This window comes from Centruroides sculpturatus, unplaced genomic scaffold (assembly GCF_000671375.1).
Source record: "Centruroides sculpturatus isolate CEXI.00-Female unplaced genomic scaffold, Cexi_2.0 scaffold1979, whole genome shotgun sequence".
NCBI lineage: Eukaryota > Metazoa > Arthropoda > Arachnida > Scorpiones > Buthidae > Centruroides > Centruroides sculpturatus.
This window is the reverse complement of record NW_019386106.1, coordinates 40,702-56,976: the sequence shown is the minus strand read 5'-3', so window position 1 is coordinate 56,976 and position 16,275 is coordinate 40,702. Positions and strand designations below refer to the sequence as shown.

At 26.3% G+C, this 16,275-nt stretch overlaps 1 protein-coding gene across 1 annotated transcript in view; it reads left to right on the top strand.

The window, feature by feature from the left end:
* LOC111613630 (protein hu-li tai shao-like) overlaps window positions 1–14,665 on the top strand; it is a 44,787-nt gene extending 30,122 nt beyond the window's left edge. The window contains exons 16-25 of the mRNA XM_023354985.1: window positions 2,700–2,812; window positions 4,251–4,403; window positions 4,482–4,574; window positions 4,643–4,838; window positions 4,906–5,043; window positions 5,614–5,670; window positions 6,013–6,081; window positions 10,142–10,227; window positions 12,619–12,770; window positions 12,846–14,665. Coding sequence (XP_023210753.1) covers window positions 2,700–2,812; window positions 4,251–4,403; window positions 4,482–4,574; window positions 4,643–4,838; window positions 4,906–5,043; window positions 5,614–5,670; window positions 6,013–6,081; window positions 10,142–10,227; window positions 12,619–12,762 — 1,049 coding nt within the window. The 3' untranslated portion in view covers window positions 12,763–12,770; window positions 12,846–14,665. The remainder of the gene's footprint in view (window positions 1–2,699; window positions 2,813–4,250; window positions 4,404–4,481; window positions 4,575–4,642; window positions 4,839–4,905; window positions 5,044–5,613; window positions 5,671–6,012; window positions 6,082–10,141; window positions 10,228–12,618; window positions 12,771–12,845) is intronic.
* Window positions 14,666–16,275: the final 1,610 nt, after the last annotated feature.

Below are 16,275 nucleotides of genomic sequence, written 5' to 3'. Positions count from 1 at the left end.
CAAAAATGATTTTGGAGAGCATTGTCACAAATGTGATAATTAAGTTTTTTGGTTTATCATTTCCATTACTAGTTTCTTTTAATTTACTAAGCCAAAATTTAGCTTAGGTAAAAACTTCATTTTTATTTACTTTCTAAAATCAAATGCACCAGAAACAGTCTGTGACCATACAGATGTGTTACACCATTTTGATTATGCTGGTACAATAATTTTAAATACATGAAATTTGGAAATGTGAGATTTGTGAACTAGACTGATGATTTGGAAGTTTTCAAATACAAATTGAACATTGAGTATGATATAAAACTGAAGTATTTTAAAAATTGCATTAGCTTTGTAATGTCTTAATTACTTAATTTTTATATTGTGTTCAATGTTCCATTTGTATTTGAAAACTGTTCCAAATGTATTAAGCCTTGGAAAGGTTGTGAAAATGTTAGCAATGTTTATTTACTGATTATGAAAAGGTATTCTACTTATACAAATTTATAGGAGAAAGATGACAACAACACTATTTTGGATGTCTACCAGCCATGATAATTGTTTGTTGAAAGCAAATAAAGTAATAACTTACTAACTTTGAATTTAAAATAGATATTTAACAAAGCACTAAACCATGTTGATTGCAATGCTGCCAAAACAATGTAGCCCATGTATTGGTACACACTTCAGACTTCCAATGATTTATTTAGTAATTAAACTTTAATGAACATGCTTGTTTTATTTTATTGATTGAATTTATTAAAATAATTTTAACATTTTGACCAGTAGTACTGTCACATGGTCTTTTGTTAGAATATTTTATGTTGTATGATAATTTTTATATGAAATCAATCAGCTTAACATGTATATCAACATTTTGCTTACAAATAATAATGTCAAAGTGAAGCATGTGATAACACAAATAGTCATGTGACAAAATGTAATGTTTTTGTAAGTCAAAATTTAAACTGTGTGCATACATTTTAAGCTTAACATGTTAAGCAGATTAATTTCATGTAAAAATTAACATATAATACAAAAATGATTAAAAAAAAACCTTGTGATGGTAATACTGGTCAGGTGACTAATCAAAAATCACTAAAATTGTTAATAATTCAATCAACCAAAATATATTCAAATTTGTATAATTTTATGAACATCTAGAGGTCAAGGTTTAATTTGAGCCTCATTGACTGAATTTGATCAAATAAAGTGTGTGAACTAAAAGTCTTTGTTCACTTTTAAACATATATCCTGATTTTAATATAGATTTATTTTAAATTTAAAATGATTTAGATTAATTTGTCATGAGCAAAATACAATGTAGAGATTCTGTATTTTATTTCATTAATATTTTAGAAATTTGGGAGATGTTCTTAGAATTATTATATTCAAAATTTTCACCTTTCTAAACATTTATTATTTTATCTTTTAAAATCCAATTAGCAATTTATGATATGAAGTCTGTGATATTAGAAATATCCAAACATTTTTAATGAAATTTCTTTAATCATTAAATTATTTTTACTTTAGCTGTTATTTTTATACAAAATACAAATTTTTATTTCAGAAGATTATTAATAAAACTAAATAGACAATTACATTGCAAGCCATAATTTGAAAATATGAAAACTGATTCTCATACTATTGAAAATACTTTATATAATATCAATAAAGAATTTATAATTATGGTGCATTTGAGTAAATAATATAAATTAAAATAATGTGATAAAAAATAATCTTATTAAAAATAAAAAAATTTTTCTGAAATCTTCAAACAATTACTACATAAATATAGTGCATTTGAATATAACATAATAAATCCTGTTTGTAATATTGATAGACAATAAAAAAAAACAAATCTTAAAATAAGAATAATGTTGAGAATATAGTCAAACTCTGTTGTAATGAGCAAAATTAATCATGTTTGACTGTATTCAATTTTAATTTACATGTATTTCCAGACATTTTCTCATGGTTATAATGGGTCTTCAAGGATATACCAATTTTTGGTAGCTAATCGAACAAATGAACATTCTTAATTGTTCAAGTAATAAGAAATGCAAATTGAAAGAGAGAAAATTGAAAGGATTACTTAGTTTTATGACCACTGAACTGGATAATTAGTTTTATGACCTGCATCAATTATAGACCTAATTATCACTTAACTTTCTTTTTGGAGACTGTCCCCCCTCTCTTTTGACTAACTACTGGCTCTTGTCTGCCAATTTATCTAATCATCATAAGAAAAATTAAAATGGCATTCATAGTGAAAATTCACTTGTATGCTACATGAGGAAAAAACATTGATCTTACACAATTTTTTTATTATGCTTCTTAAATTTCAACATGGCAGTTTTGAATCTCTTAGTTTATTAAATTGGCTATTAGTTTTTACTTGCATAAATAAGTTTCATTAAATACTATATTAGAACTTATGTTGTAAGATCACATTGTTTTTAAAAACTCAATATATGGTCTTATTACAAAGTTTCATACAATGTTGTAATGAACTGTATTAGATGTTTAATTGAACAAAAATTATCTTAAATATTTTGTACATCTTAGTTTGATCTTAATGTAAATAATTTAGTTTAAAAATACTTCTAAAATGTTTGCAATATTTGTTGCTTTCAATAGATTAATCCTGAATCTATTGAAATTCTGAAGATATTTCATTGTTGCCAGTATTTATTTACGATAATAATTTATTCTAGGTGATACTGCTGTGAATGGAGGAGAAGATAAATTGAAATCTGTTGATAGTGGTGATGTTTCTGGTGCTTCCCGAAGTAGTAAAGAAGTTAGTATTAGAGCTTTTTTTAAAAAAAAAAATTTTTTTCACTGATTATAGTCTGTTATAAACAAATTTAAAGTTACCTAATTTTTATTATTTTAAGTGTAGTGGTATGGTTGGAATATCAGTAAAGAATACTTAAGTTGTTATCAGTCTAGAACAGTTGTTTCCAAAGTGGGTGCTATCACCTTGTGGGGCAATGAGTGGGGCAATGAGGCAATGGGGCATATTTTATAAACAATTGTATAAAAGGAAATAAATTTAATAAACATTGATTAGATAATATAGAAAGTTATAAATCTAGGGGTGAAAATAAACGAGGGCATGGGGACAAGATCCTGACTGAACAATGACCATATGTGAAGGTTCAGTTCACTGACAACTTTTCACTTTCCTTTATTAAAACGGATAATAAGAAACATTGTGTTTACTGGTTTCCAGATATGGAGACAATGTGCAATAAGTACACAAAGTGTGAGGTTTGTAGAAAAGCATTTCTAAGAATATTTCCAAACCTTTCTAACTCAAGGGAAAACTGATTGGGGATGTCGATTATATATAAATTAATGGAACCAATGTGATGTTTGCTTGAAAAAGTTTGGGAATCACTGATCTAGAATATAATAAAAATTTTCAGTACTGAAAATTATTGATCCTCATAATATCAATTTACAATTGATATTATGAGGATCAATGTATATCATGCATTTATTTCTATAATGTTATTTTTAATTGTACAATTCCTTTGACTCAAGTTTGGAATGTGCACAATCTCCTTTCGTTTACTGGGAGATTGTTTTCTGTAGAACTCCCTTTGCAGTTTTTCTGATCTCTACTTTGACTCTATGCTCCTATCTTTGTCTCTTCCCAAATGAGTTAGGTCTGGGTATCTTCACCTCTTGGCAAAGTAGACATTATCAACTGATTCAAGAATTTATACCATTAGAAATATAGTTATTTACATAAAATATTTATAGAAAACTATTTACAATATTACACATGGACACTATACTTGAGAGTTTCTTGACTACTCATTCTTCTCTTCTCCCTTTCTTGGTCCAAGTTTGATATCCTGACCAATCAGAAAACCAACAATAATATTTCATCACATGTTGGAATCTTGTTGTTTTTGTGTTGGATGGATGCTAAAGACAGAAGTGATGATGGACCAATTCATTCCAATACATGTAAATGTCTTATGGGATTGTTTACATGTTTGTTGCCCCTCTAACAAAGAAGTCACTGCCGTTTTTTGTTTTTATTTCACCTTTAAGACTTCGTTCAATTAATAATAGGTAGTAATTAATAAGNAAAATCTATAGATTATGATGATTATTTTAAATTTATAACATAGCATTTCTCTTAAAATAATGAAAATTTAAACTGCATGAACTTGCATGAGTTACTTTTTGTTTCTAATTATTTCTGGGCTTTATTTTGCATAAAATTCCTGAAGGCTAATATTTATTAGCAATTTATTTTTTATGTCATTTTATGTTTGTTTATTTTACAGTGGGTGCAAGAAGGTTCTCCATCTCACAGTACGCCAGTTAAAATTAACAGTACACATCAGTTCATTCCAAAGAGTACTGATCCAAAAGAATTTAAGAAAAAGCAAAAAGAGGTAGTAATGATGATGATAATTTAAATTACATTAATATTAATATTATATTTAAACTCATGGGTTTTTGTTGTTTTTCAGATAAAAGAAAATAGAATGGCTGCTAAAATAACAGCAGGTCCACAATCACAAATTTTAGATGGTGTTACCTGGGAAGAAATCCGTAAAATGCAGGTATGGTCTTTCTTAATTTCATTATGTAATTTGTAACTAGATTGTTTTAAAATTTATTTTATTTTTAGGATGCCACTATAAGTAGCACTGGAGATCAAGTTGTACTTGTTGGAGCAGCATCTAAAGGAATCATTCAAAGGGATTTTCAGCACAATGCTATGGTATACAAAAGTGCTTACAGCAAAAATCCATTTGATAATATCACTGATCAAGAGTTAGAAGAATATAAAAAAATAGTTGAAAGAAAACAGAGAGGAGAAATAGGTATTTTATTAAGTTTTTAAAACACTGCAATTTTAAAAGTTTGAATTATTTTAAAAAATAATTTCAGTGGAGGATGAAATTCCTGATGAGATTAAACCTTTATTAATGGAACCTGTAGCGGTACCAGAACAAGTAGTTAGCAGTTCTTTAGAAGAATCTAAATCACCACCTATGTCACCAACTTCACCATATTCTGATGAAGAAGGTAGAGAGTTTATAGAATTTAACAGAAAAATTTTCATTTTTATATAAATTTATTTGAAATAGATTTTTATTCAATTGCATGGCTAGCTATGTTTTGCTTTATTATTATTATTTTTTGTTTTGTTTAACTCTAATTTCTTTTAAATATTTCAATTGTTTTTTTTTACTAAAAATAATTTCATATATTTATAAAATTTATTAAATGAGAGATTTTTGAAACTGTTTTCTTATATTTTTCTAAACTTGAAATAAAGTTATATCATAATTTAAATTAGTAGAGAATTAAAAAAATAGCATTTAAAGATTATTATAGACATCCAAGAGGGCAAAAATTTTAATGTTTTTAAATAGAATAAATTTGCTAATACATTAATAAAATGTGCTTTGTTGCTAAAAAATGTTTAATATGTTGTTAATTTTGCAAAGCATGTTTTCTAAAAATTTTTAATTCAATTTTTGATTATTAATTAATTAAATCTCAAAATTTAGAGTTAAACAATGCAAAATCAGTTTATTTTGTTTGCTTGCAATTAGTTTTTGTTAAGTTACTGCATGTTTGAATCCTTCACAGGACTTAAAGCAGGCGGTCCTGTGCACAGATCTCTCTCTGCTCGGCTAGCTGCTGAAGGTATTGTGCAATCATTTCAAGCAAATGAAAATTGCTTTTTTTTCTTTTTGCTTGTAGAGAATTGCTTTTAGCTTTTAATATTTTTATTTATTGAATTTTAGTTTACTTTAAATATTTTGAAATAATTGTATATAAATAAATTAGAATTTCTTTAAAATATTTAAATATAATATTAAAATTTTGAAAAATTATTAAATATAAATTTTAATTGATGAAAACATCTTTAAATTTAATGCTGTCAGATGCTTCTGAATCACAAAGGGTAGAAGGTAAGGAAATTAAATAAATTTGCTTTTTTTTCTGCTTTGCATGTTCTTGCATGACTTGCATGACTACATATAGCTGCCGAAGAAGAACGTGAGAAATATTTTCAGCGTAGAGCACAATCTGAACGAAAACCAAAACGTGCCAGTGAGTGGTATTCTGAATGAGTATTTTAAACATTTATTGACTGTTGATTATTTAGTTATTTTTAAAATGAAATAAAATTTAAAATGATGATCATAATGATTGAATTAATAATTATTATTATTTTGAAATGAAAAACTTCATATTTACTGTGCATTTTAATGTGAAACAATTTATTAATTTAATATTTGGTATGCTGCATTAACTGTTTACACTCATTGTTTAATCAGTGGATTAAAATTAAATATAGAAATTTATCAATTAGCATTTATTTGAAATATGTAAATGCTTAATAGTTAATTTTTAACTTTAATTTTGATTTTCTATCTTATTAATAGCTAGATTCATTATTTTTGTTCAAATAACATAGATCTATTAAATTATCTTTTTAAATATTTTGCTTGTTATCAATCATTTAATGTTATCAAAAAGTAGATGCTCCTACAAGCTAAAAATACATTTATAAAACTTTTCTCATTTTAATGTTAATCATCTTATTATCATCATTATCTTGGGTAAGTAAATTAGCATTTTCAAATTCTCTTCTTGTTGTCATCCTCAATATGAAGCTGATTAATGTGAAGGCAATCATTATCAGTAATTAGTTGATGTTTAATGTTTTCTTTTCAGTCTTGTTTAATTTTAAAACATTGGTTAAATATTTGCTAAAAATACTAGATGCATTACATACTAATAAATATTCAAGTTTTATCATTTTTGTTTCAACACTTGCTTTTTATGTCAGTAAAATAAAACAAGAATTTTCACATACTATTGTTTTATTTACTTACTCCATATCATTGAAAGATGAATTATTACATTAGAAAAGTTGTCTTTGGTGAAGCAATTAAAACATGTTTTAAAGTGACACAGTTATTATTTCATAATGTCATCATTTGGATGGGGATATTGTTCAGAAAATTTGGTAAGCAGCTATTAGTTGATAAGATCATAAATAAAGGTGACCTTAAAATTATTACAAGCAGTGATAATTAGCTCTCTAGTCTTTTGGGACAGTTTAAATAACCACAGTAAATAACTGATGTTAATGGCTTTCATTAATAGATTGAACAAAGGACTTTATTTTGGTGAGCCTGGGTTACACGACCAATTGCAAAAAAAAAAAAAAATTAATAGAATAGAAAATTTTTTAATAACTTACTAAATTAATTTAATTAACTACTGATGTGAATTTATAGACTATCTTTTCATAAATCAACATATAAATGTTACTTTAATTACACTTTAGCTAACATTTTTTACCTTTTCAAGAGGTCGTCATCAGGCTTGATACATTTCTTCGACCTAGTTCGCACACCTTATATCTCCACAATACTTACATCATGCATTTTACAGGAAGCATCAAAAATGATTTTGGAGAGCATTGTCACAAATGTGATAATTAAGTTGTTTGGTTTATCATTTCCATTACTAGTTTCTTTTAATTTACTAAGCCAAAATTTAGCTTAGGTAAAAACTTCATTTTTATTTACTTTCTAAAATCAAATGCACCAGAAACAGTCTGTGACCATACAGATGTGTTACACCATTTTGATTATGCTGGTACAATAATTTTAAATACATGAAATTTGGAAATGTGAGATTTGTGAACTAGACTGATGATTTGGAATTTTTGAAATACAAATTGAACATTGAATATGATATAAAACTGAAGTATTTTAAAAATTGCATTAGCTTTGTAATGTCTTAATTACTTAATTTTTATATTGTGTTCAATGTTCCATTTGTATTTGAAAACTGTTCCAAATGTATTAAGCCTTGGAAAGGTTGTGAAAATGTTAGCAATGTTTATTTACTGATTATGAAAAGGTATTCTACTTATACAAATTTATAGGAGAAAGATGACAACAACACTATTTTGGATGTCTACCAGCCATGATAATTGTTTGTTGAAAGCAAATAAAGTAATAACTTATTAACTTTGAATTTAAAATAGATATTTAACAAAGCACTAAACCATGTTGATTGCAATGCTGCCAAAACAATGTAGACCATGTATTGGTACACACTTCAGACTTCCAATGATTTATTTAGTAATTAAACTTTAATGAACATGCTTGTTTTATTTTATTGATTGAATTTATTAAAATAATTTTAATATTTTGACCAGTAGTACTGTCACATGGTCTTTTATTAGAATATTTTATGTTGTATGATAATTTTTATATGAAATTAATCAGCTTAACATGTATATCAACATTTTGCTTACAAATAATAATGTCAAAGTGAAGCATGTGATAACACAAATAGTCATGTGACAAAATGTAATGTTTTTGTAAGTAAAAATTTAAACTGTGTGTATACATTTTAAGCTTAACATGTTAAGCAGATTAATTTCATGTAAAAATTAACATACAATACAAAAATGATTCAAAAAAAAACCTTGTGATGGTAATACTGGTCAGGTGACTAATCAAAAATCACTAAAATTGTTAATAATTCAATCAACCAAAATATATTCAAATTTGTATAATTTTATGAACATCTAGAGGTCAAGGTTTAATTTGAGCCTCATTGACTGAATTTGATCAAATAAAGTGTGTGAACTAAAAGTCTTTGTTCACTTTTAAACATATATCCTGATTTTAATATAGATTTATTTTAAATTTAAAATGATTTAGATTAATTTGTCATGAGCAAAATACAATGTAGAGATTCTGTATTTTATTTCATTAATATTTTAGAAATTTGGGAGATGTTCTTAGAATTATTATATTCAAAATTTTCACCTTTCTAAACATTTATTATTTTATCTTTTAAAATCCAATTAGCAATTTATGATATGAAGTCTGTGATATTAGAAATATCCAAACATTTTTAATGAAATTTCTTTAATCATTAAATTATTTTTACTTTAGCTGTTATTTTTATACAAAATACAAATTTTTATTTCAGAAGATTATTAATAAAACTAAATAGACAATTACATTGCAAGCCATAATTTGAAAATATGAAAACTGATTCTCATACTATTGAAAATACTTTATATAATATCAATAAAGAATTTATAATTATGGTGCATTTGAGTAAATAATATAAATTAAAATAATGTGATAAAAAATAATCTTATTAAAAATAAAAAAATTTTTCTGAAATCTTCAAACAATTACTACATAAATATAGTGCATTTGAATATAACATAATAAATCCTGTTTGTAATATTGATAGACAATAAAAAAAAACAAATCTTAAAATAAGAATAATGTTGAGAATATAGTCAAACTCTGTTGTAATGAGCAAAATTAATCATGTTTGACTGTATTCAATTTTAATTTACATGTATTTCCAGACATTTTCTCATGGTTATAATGGGTCTTCAAGGATATACCAATTTTTGGTAGCTAATCGAACAAATGAACATTCTTAATTGTTCAAGTAATAAGAAATGCAAATTGAAAGAGAGAAAATTGAAAGGATTACTTAGTTTTATGACCACTGAACTGGATAATTAGTTTTATGACCTGCATCAATTATAGACCTAATTATCACTTAACTTTCTTTTTGGAGACTGTCCCCCCTCTCTTTTGACTAACTACTGGCTCTTGTCTGCCAATTTATCTAATCATCATAAGAAAAATTAAAATGGCATTCATAGTGAAAATTCACTTGTATGCTACATGAGGAAAAAACATTGATCTTACACAATTTTTTTATTATGCTTCTTAAATTTCAACATGGCAGTTTTGAATCTCTTAGTTTATTAAATTGGCTATTAGTTTTTACTTGCATAAATAAGTTTCATTAAATACTATATTAGAACTTATGTTGTAAGATCACATTGTTTTTAAAAACTCAATATATGGTCTTATTACAAAGTTTCATACAATGTTGTAATGAACTGTATTAGATGTTTAATTGAACAAAAATTATCTTAAATATTTTGTACATCTTAGTTTGATCTTAATGTAAATAATTTAGTTTAAAAATACTTCTAAAATGTTTGCAATATTTGTTGCTTTCAATAGATTAATCCTGAATCTATTGAAATTCTGAAGATATTTCATTGTTGCCAGTATTTATTTACGATAATAATTTATTCTAGGTGATACTGCTGTGAATGGAGGAGAAGATAAATTGAAATCTGTTGATAGTGGTGATGTTTCTGGTGCTTCCCGAAGTAGTAAAGAAGTTAGTATTAGAGCTTTTTTTAAAAAAAAAAATTTTTTTCACTGATTATAGTCTGTTATAAACAAATTTAAAGTTACCTAATTTTTATTATTTTAAGTGTAGTGGTATGGTTGGAATATCAGTAAAGAATACTTAAGTTGTTATCAGTCTAGAACAGTTGTTTCCAAAGTGGGTGCTATCACCCTTGTGGGGCAATGAGTAAATCTAGGGGTGAAAATAAACGAGGGCATGGGGACAAGATCCTGACTGAACAATGACCATATGTGAAGGTTCAGTTCACTGACAACTTTTCACTTTCCTTTATTAAAACGGATAATAAGAAACATTGTGTTTACTGGTTTCCAGATATGGAGACAATGTGCAATAAGTACACAAAGTGTGAGGTTTGTAGAAAAGCATTTCTAAGAATATTTCCAAACCTTTCTAACTCAAGGGAAAACTGATTGGGGATGTTGATTATATATAAATTAATGGAACCAATGTGATGTTTGCTTGAAAAAGTTTGGGAATCACTGATCTAGAATATAATAAAAATTTTCAGTACTGAAAATTATTGATCCTCATAATATCAATTTACAATTGATATTATGAGGATCAATGTATATCATGCATTTATTTCTATAATGTTATTTTTAATTGTACAATTCCTTTGACTCAAGTTTGGAATGTGCACAATCTCCTTTTGTTTACTGGGAGATTGTTTTCTGTAGAACTCCCATTGCTGTTTCTCTGTCTCTACTTTGACCCTATGCTCTATCTTTGTCTCTTCCCAAATGAGTTAGGTCTGGGTATCTTCACCTCTTGGCAAAGTACTGATTCAAGAATTTATACCATTAGAAATATAGTTATTTACATAAAATATTTATAGAAAACTATTTACAATATTACACATGGACACTATACTTGAGAGTTTCTTGACTACTCATTCTTCTCTTCTCCCTTTCTTGGTCCAAGTTTGATATCCTTACCAATCAGAAAACCAACAATAATATTCCATCACATGATGGAATCTTGTTTTTGTGTTGGATGGATGCTAAAGACAGAAGTGATGATGGACCAATTCATTCCAATACATGTAAATGTCTTATGGGATTGTTTACATGTTTGTTGCCCCTCTAACAAAGAAGTCACTGTCGTTCTTTGTTTTTATTTGACCTTTAAGGCTTTGTTCAATTAATAATAGGTAGTAATTAATAAGGGCCAGATTTGTATGCAGTGCATGCTCTTTTTCTTAAATGCTGTGATATTGAAACCTTGATATAAATACAATTTGGAAAGTAAATCAATTTAAGATTGTCAGATAATGCATATAAATTAGATTAATAAATATAATATTTACAATAATTTTAAGTTTAAGTCTTTCAAAAAGCTATGTAAACATAATGTTTAATTAAACATAAGGACGATAATTTCTTAGGAATAAAGTAGTCAAACTTTAAATATGGAGCATGAACAAAAAAGATTATTATATAAAGTTCATTTCAACAAAACAATATGGGTAAATCAGCAAAACTAATACTGAATTGCTAAGAAAGTATGTACTGGTGTTTGGATTCAAGACATTTAAAGCAGATGGAAAAATTCTGTATTGTAATGTATGTTGCAAATCATTTTCTTCTAATAAATGTATCTAAATAACCCAGCAATTTGAAAAGTCCTCAAATCAGCACAACATGAAACATCAAATGAGCCACAACAGCAATTGATCACAGGTAAATTCTAGGAGGTATTGAAACTAACTTTAGTAAATTTCATGATATCAATTGAGAATGAAACATTATCATCAACTTTAACACTAAATCTGTATTTGAGAACTTAGTAAGGGCATTCACTCATTTCTTCTCGTTTTATAGGACTATAAAGAACAAATAAGACTTTACATATTTTATAAACAATTGTATAAAAGGAAATAAATTTATTAAACATTGATTAGATAATATAGAAAGTTATAAAATTTTTATAACTTTCTATTTTATCTATTTAAGTTTATTACAAATAAATTTTATAAATTTATTTGTAATAAACTTAATTGAGTATCTCCTAAATGAAACATTATTCTAATGTGTTTTGTGTTGTCATAATTTTTAAATTTCTTGTGTCACTATTGTAACACAAGAAATTTATCCCTTCCCACATAAAAATGTGTGATGTAAAAGATATTAGTAAGAAATAAAAGTATGTAAGCATTTCAGTCTACAAATTTTAGTGTATATTACTGGTGCTTTTAACATATATATATAAATCTGGTCCTTAGTAATTAAAAATGCTTGATCTTGACATTTTGGAAAAGAAAATTATTTAATGTTAAAGAACTTTTTAAAATGAGTTGTAACACATTGTGCTGGTATTAGTAACTAAGTAATTGGAGTTCTTTTTTGAATTGTCTTAAAGAGTTCACCAGTTAAAGAAATTGGTGAAGAATCACCCAAAAAAGATAAGAAGAAGAAGAAAGGTTTGAGAACTCCATCTTTTCTGAAGAAGAAGAAACATAAGAAAGAGAAGGAAGAAAAAGAAAAGGCTGCTTCTGAAGTCTAGTTTAATCGGTAAAAATTGCTTTTATTTCAAATTTATTATATAATTTTTTTATTGTTGCTGACTCCTTATTTATTTTTCTTTAGGTAATACCACATGCAACAAACTGCCAATGTTTTCCATGCTTGCATAAATTGGCATCAATAGTGGTCATGTTGTTAACATGAAAGTGATGTCTTTTAATTTCATTCGGTGCATCACAAGGATTGAAACCCAAGTGCTCTTGCTTTGCCATAGATATCCACAAATTCCAGATCACTCAATGTTAATAATGATGACAATAATAGCAACGTTTACAAACATTTTGGAATCATTTAGCTTTTAGCATTCTTTCTTAGTATATATTGAGAATTTATATCTATTACAGGATGGAACAAACTTCTGTGTATATGACTATTTGTCTGCCAAAGGAGATAGCAAAAAATATATATATGCGATTCTTTTTCCAGAAGTTTTTTCCATTCTGCAAAAGAGAATATTAGAAGTATGGGGATAAGGTTGTTTCTTGTTTATTTCAGATCATATCTATCTGGTTTTTCTTTTTGAAACTTTTTTATACAACATAATGAATGTATATTGGGTTTTTAAAAGTCTTTTTTTTTTTTATTTCTAGGATTGTAAAATGTTAGCCGTGTTTTTAGTATAGTTAATACATGTTAATTTCTGTTGTTGTTTTTATAAAAAGAACCAATATATATTCAAAGGTCAAGTCATCCCCATTTTTGATGACCATGTATAGAAAAAAGGTCTTCCTGGCAGCTGCAGCCAAAATATATCTGGAAGTGTATGATTAAAGTAATATGAATGTAAAAGATTCAAACTTCATATCAAGGAATCCTATAAACTTAAAACTTTAAGCACAGAATATTTTGGTTTGATATTAAAAAAAAATATAGCTTTACTGGTTGTTACTGTTTAGTAAAAGATTTGGTAAGAGACATGGTACTCTGCGGGATTTTCTAATTAGAAAGCAAATCGAGTATTAATATCATTCCATTTGTTACTATTTTTAATTATAAATTTCATAAAAAGAATGAACAATTTCTCTTTTAAAAACTTTTTAGATATTTCTAAGCCTATTTTTTTCATAGGCACATATATTGGTTCTTACAAATTTACAAATTTTATGCTCTCCTTTTATTTATTGACACTATTGATGCTGTAATGGATTTCTATTCAAAATTTGTATTGAATTTAGTTTAATTAGTATCATTGTCATTTTTCCAAAGCTATTCAACTAAGTATTTTAGCATTTATACTTCATAAGTAGCAATATTTCTCTTCTACAAAGTTTCTGAAAGTCTTTTCTTCTTGTCAGGTACAAAATTAAATATATATATAATATTTAGGTTATTATAAATCTATTAACATGTAAAATAAGGTTATCAGAATAAAATCCTCTACATTTTGTACAGTGTTATAACTTTACTGTAAACAAGTAATCTTGTAAAAGTGTACATGTGAATTATTTGTATTTTCTTCATTCTTATTGTTTTTTAACTGGAGAAATTGAAAGTTATATCTATTCCTGTAGAGTTCCATGTATTAACACCTTATGTATACATGGCATGTTGCATTTTGTGTGTGTTCTGAAATAAGAATCAGAAACTATGATATATATATATATATATATAGATATATATTTACAGATAATCTAAAATCAGTAAAGCTTGGTGCAGACTGCAATTTCTCCTCATGATTTGTTTGGGCCAATTCAGTGCAAATGTTTTGTCTGCAGCCAAATGTTATTAAAAGAAAAATTTATATGAAAGTTACTTAGTACTGTGTTCCATGGCTTTTTTTTTAATTGCATGATTTTAGACAATATTATTATGTGAATAAGACGATCCGGAAATACTGTTATATGTATGTGAATATTAAATACGCATAAATTTATAATTAGAAATTGTTTTTTATTTATCATAATTGACAATGGTTTATAAAGTTAAAAAAGACAAATGTATCCATTAATTTTAAAAAATCTAGGAACATTAATACACAGTAAATACGCGTTTAATGATGATATAAATTATAAAACACCAATAATCATTTGTATAATCATAAATTTTTTCATTACTTAAAACAGTTTACATTTAGAAGATTAAAAGTAAATTTTTTCCATAATTGCTCCTCTTAAACTTGAAGTTAACGAATAAAAAGACCAAAATAGTCTGGCTAACAAAAACTCAAGAAAATTCATGCGAAATATAACGGAATGATAGTTTTCCTTAATTTATTTTGGAGATAATCAAGAGCATTCTTACATATCTTTAGGAGAAGACAAACGTAGAGTGCATGAATAATAATCTAATTTTCCTCGAGTTTATATTCAGAAAAATTTAATAGAATTACAAGATTTTGTTAAGAAAAATCAATAAATGTTCACTGATAATAGCTATTATGATAACAAGATAAGTCTATTAATGGCTCATTTGCATTATTACAGAAAAATAAGTAGTACAGAAGAAGAAATAATTTTTCACAACTTGTTAACATTTCAAAACATGCGTTATTTTACGATTCATTCTAAGTAATGAAACATTTCACTATTTTGATTGGTTAATTGCGATTGTTTCTGTATGATTGAATACAGTTAATGGCTATTAATTATCAAATTAATCGTCGACTGCAATTAATTTGTGATAAGCGAAATATAATGCGCGCGAGCTGATTTTTAATGCTCCTTGACCCAGCACATTTCAAACTCTTATTGCTATTTGTTCGATTCAAATAATAAGTTTATGTACTTTGCAAATACATTTACCTTTGATAAGAAGGGGAAAATTGTTTTTACTTAATTCTATTTTCAAATAGGTTAAATTTGTTTATTAGAATTAATCTAAAAATAAAAATGCTTTGATGGATATAATCTATGATACGTTTTTAATTAACACTGTCAGAAGTAATTAATCTGTAATATGACGTTATAATAATTTATTATCCGCCTTTATACACTATATAGGACAGGCAAGTACTTTAATCTTTATAATGAAATCTTAAAATGTTTCAATTCAAGGAGTTCTTTCATGTAAGATAACTTATTTGTAGTAGGCACTAATTTATTCAATAGAAGAAAATATATGTTATGAACATTTTATGTATATAGACATGCTTTTATGATGTCCAGTGAGTGTGTATATGAATCTGGACTATACATACATTACTGTGTATTCCAGATTATCCGGATTATCATCGATAATGGAGATACGGATAATCCGCAAGCCCGTTTGAATGAAATCTAATCGATTTTTCTTTTAGTTTTTAATAAACTATTATGTTAAATTTGAATTTAGCACAATAGTTTGTATATTATGAATAAAATACAGGGTTCCTACGCACCTGGAAAGTCAGGGATTTTCATTAGTGTTCGGAAAAAGTCAGGGAATTTTACACCTTATTTAATAAGAAAAAAAATACATAAATGTTCAAGAATTAACTGTGTTTATATTTGCATTCTTGACGTAAGCGTGCAAAGATAATCGCTAGTAATCCGTTTTTTCATCCTGATCCGTATCG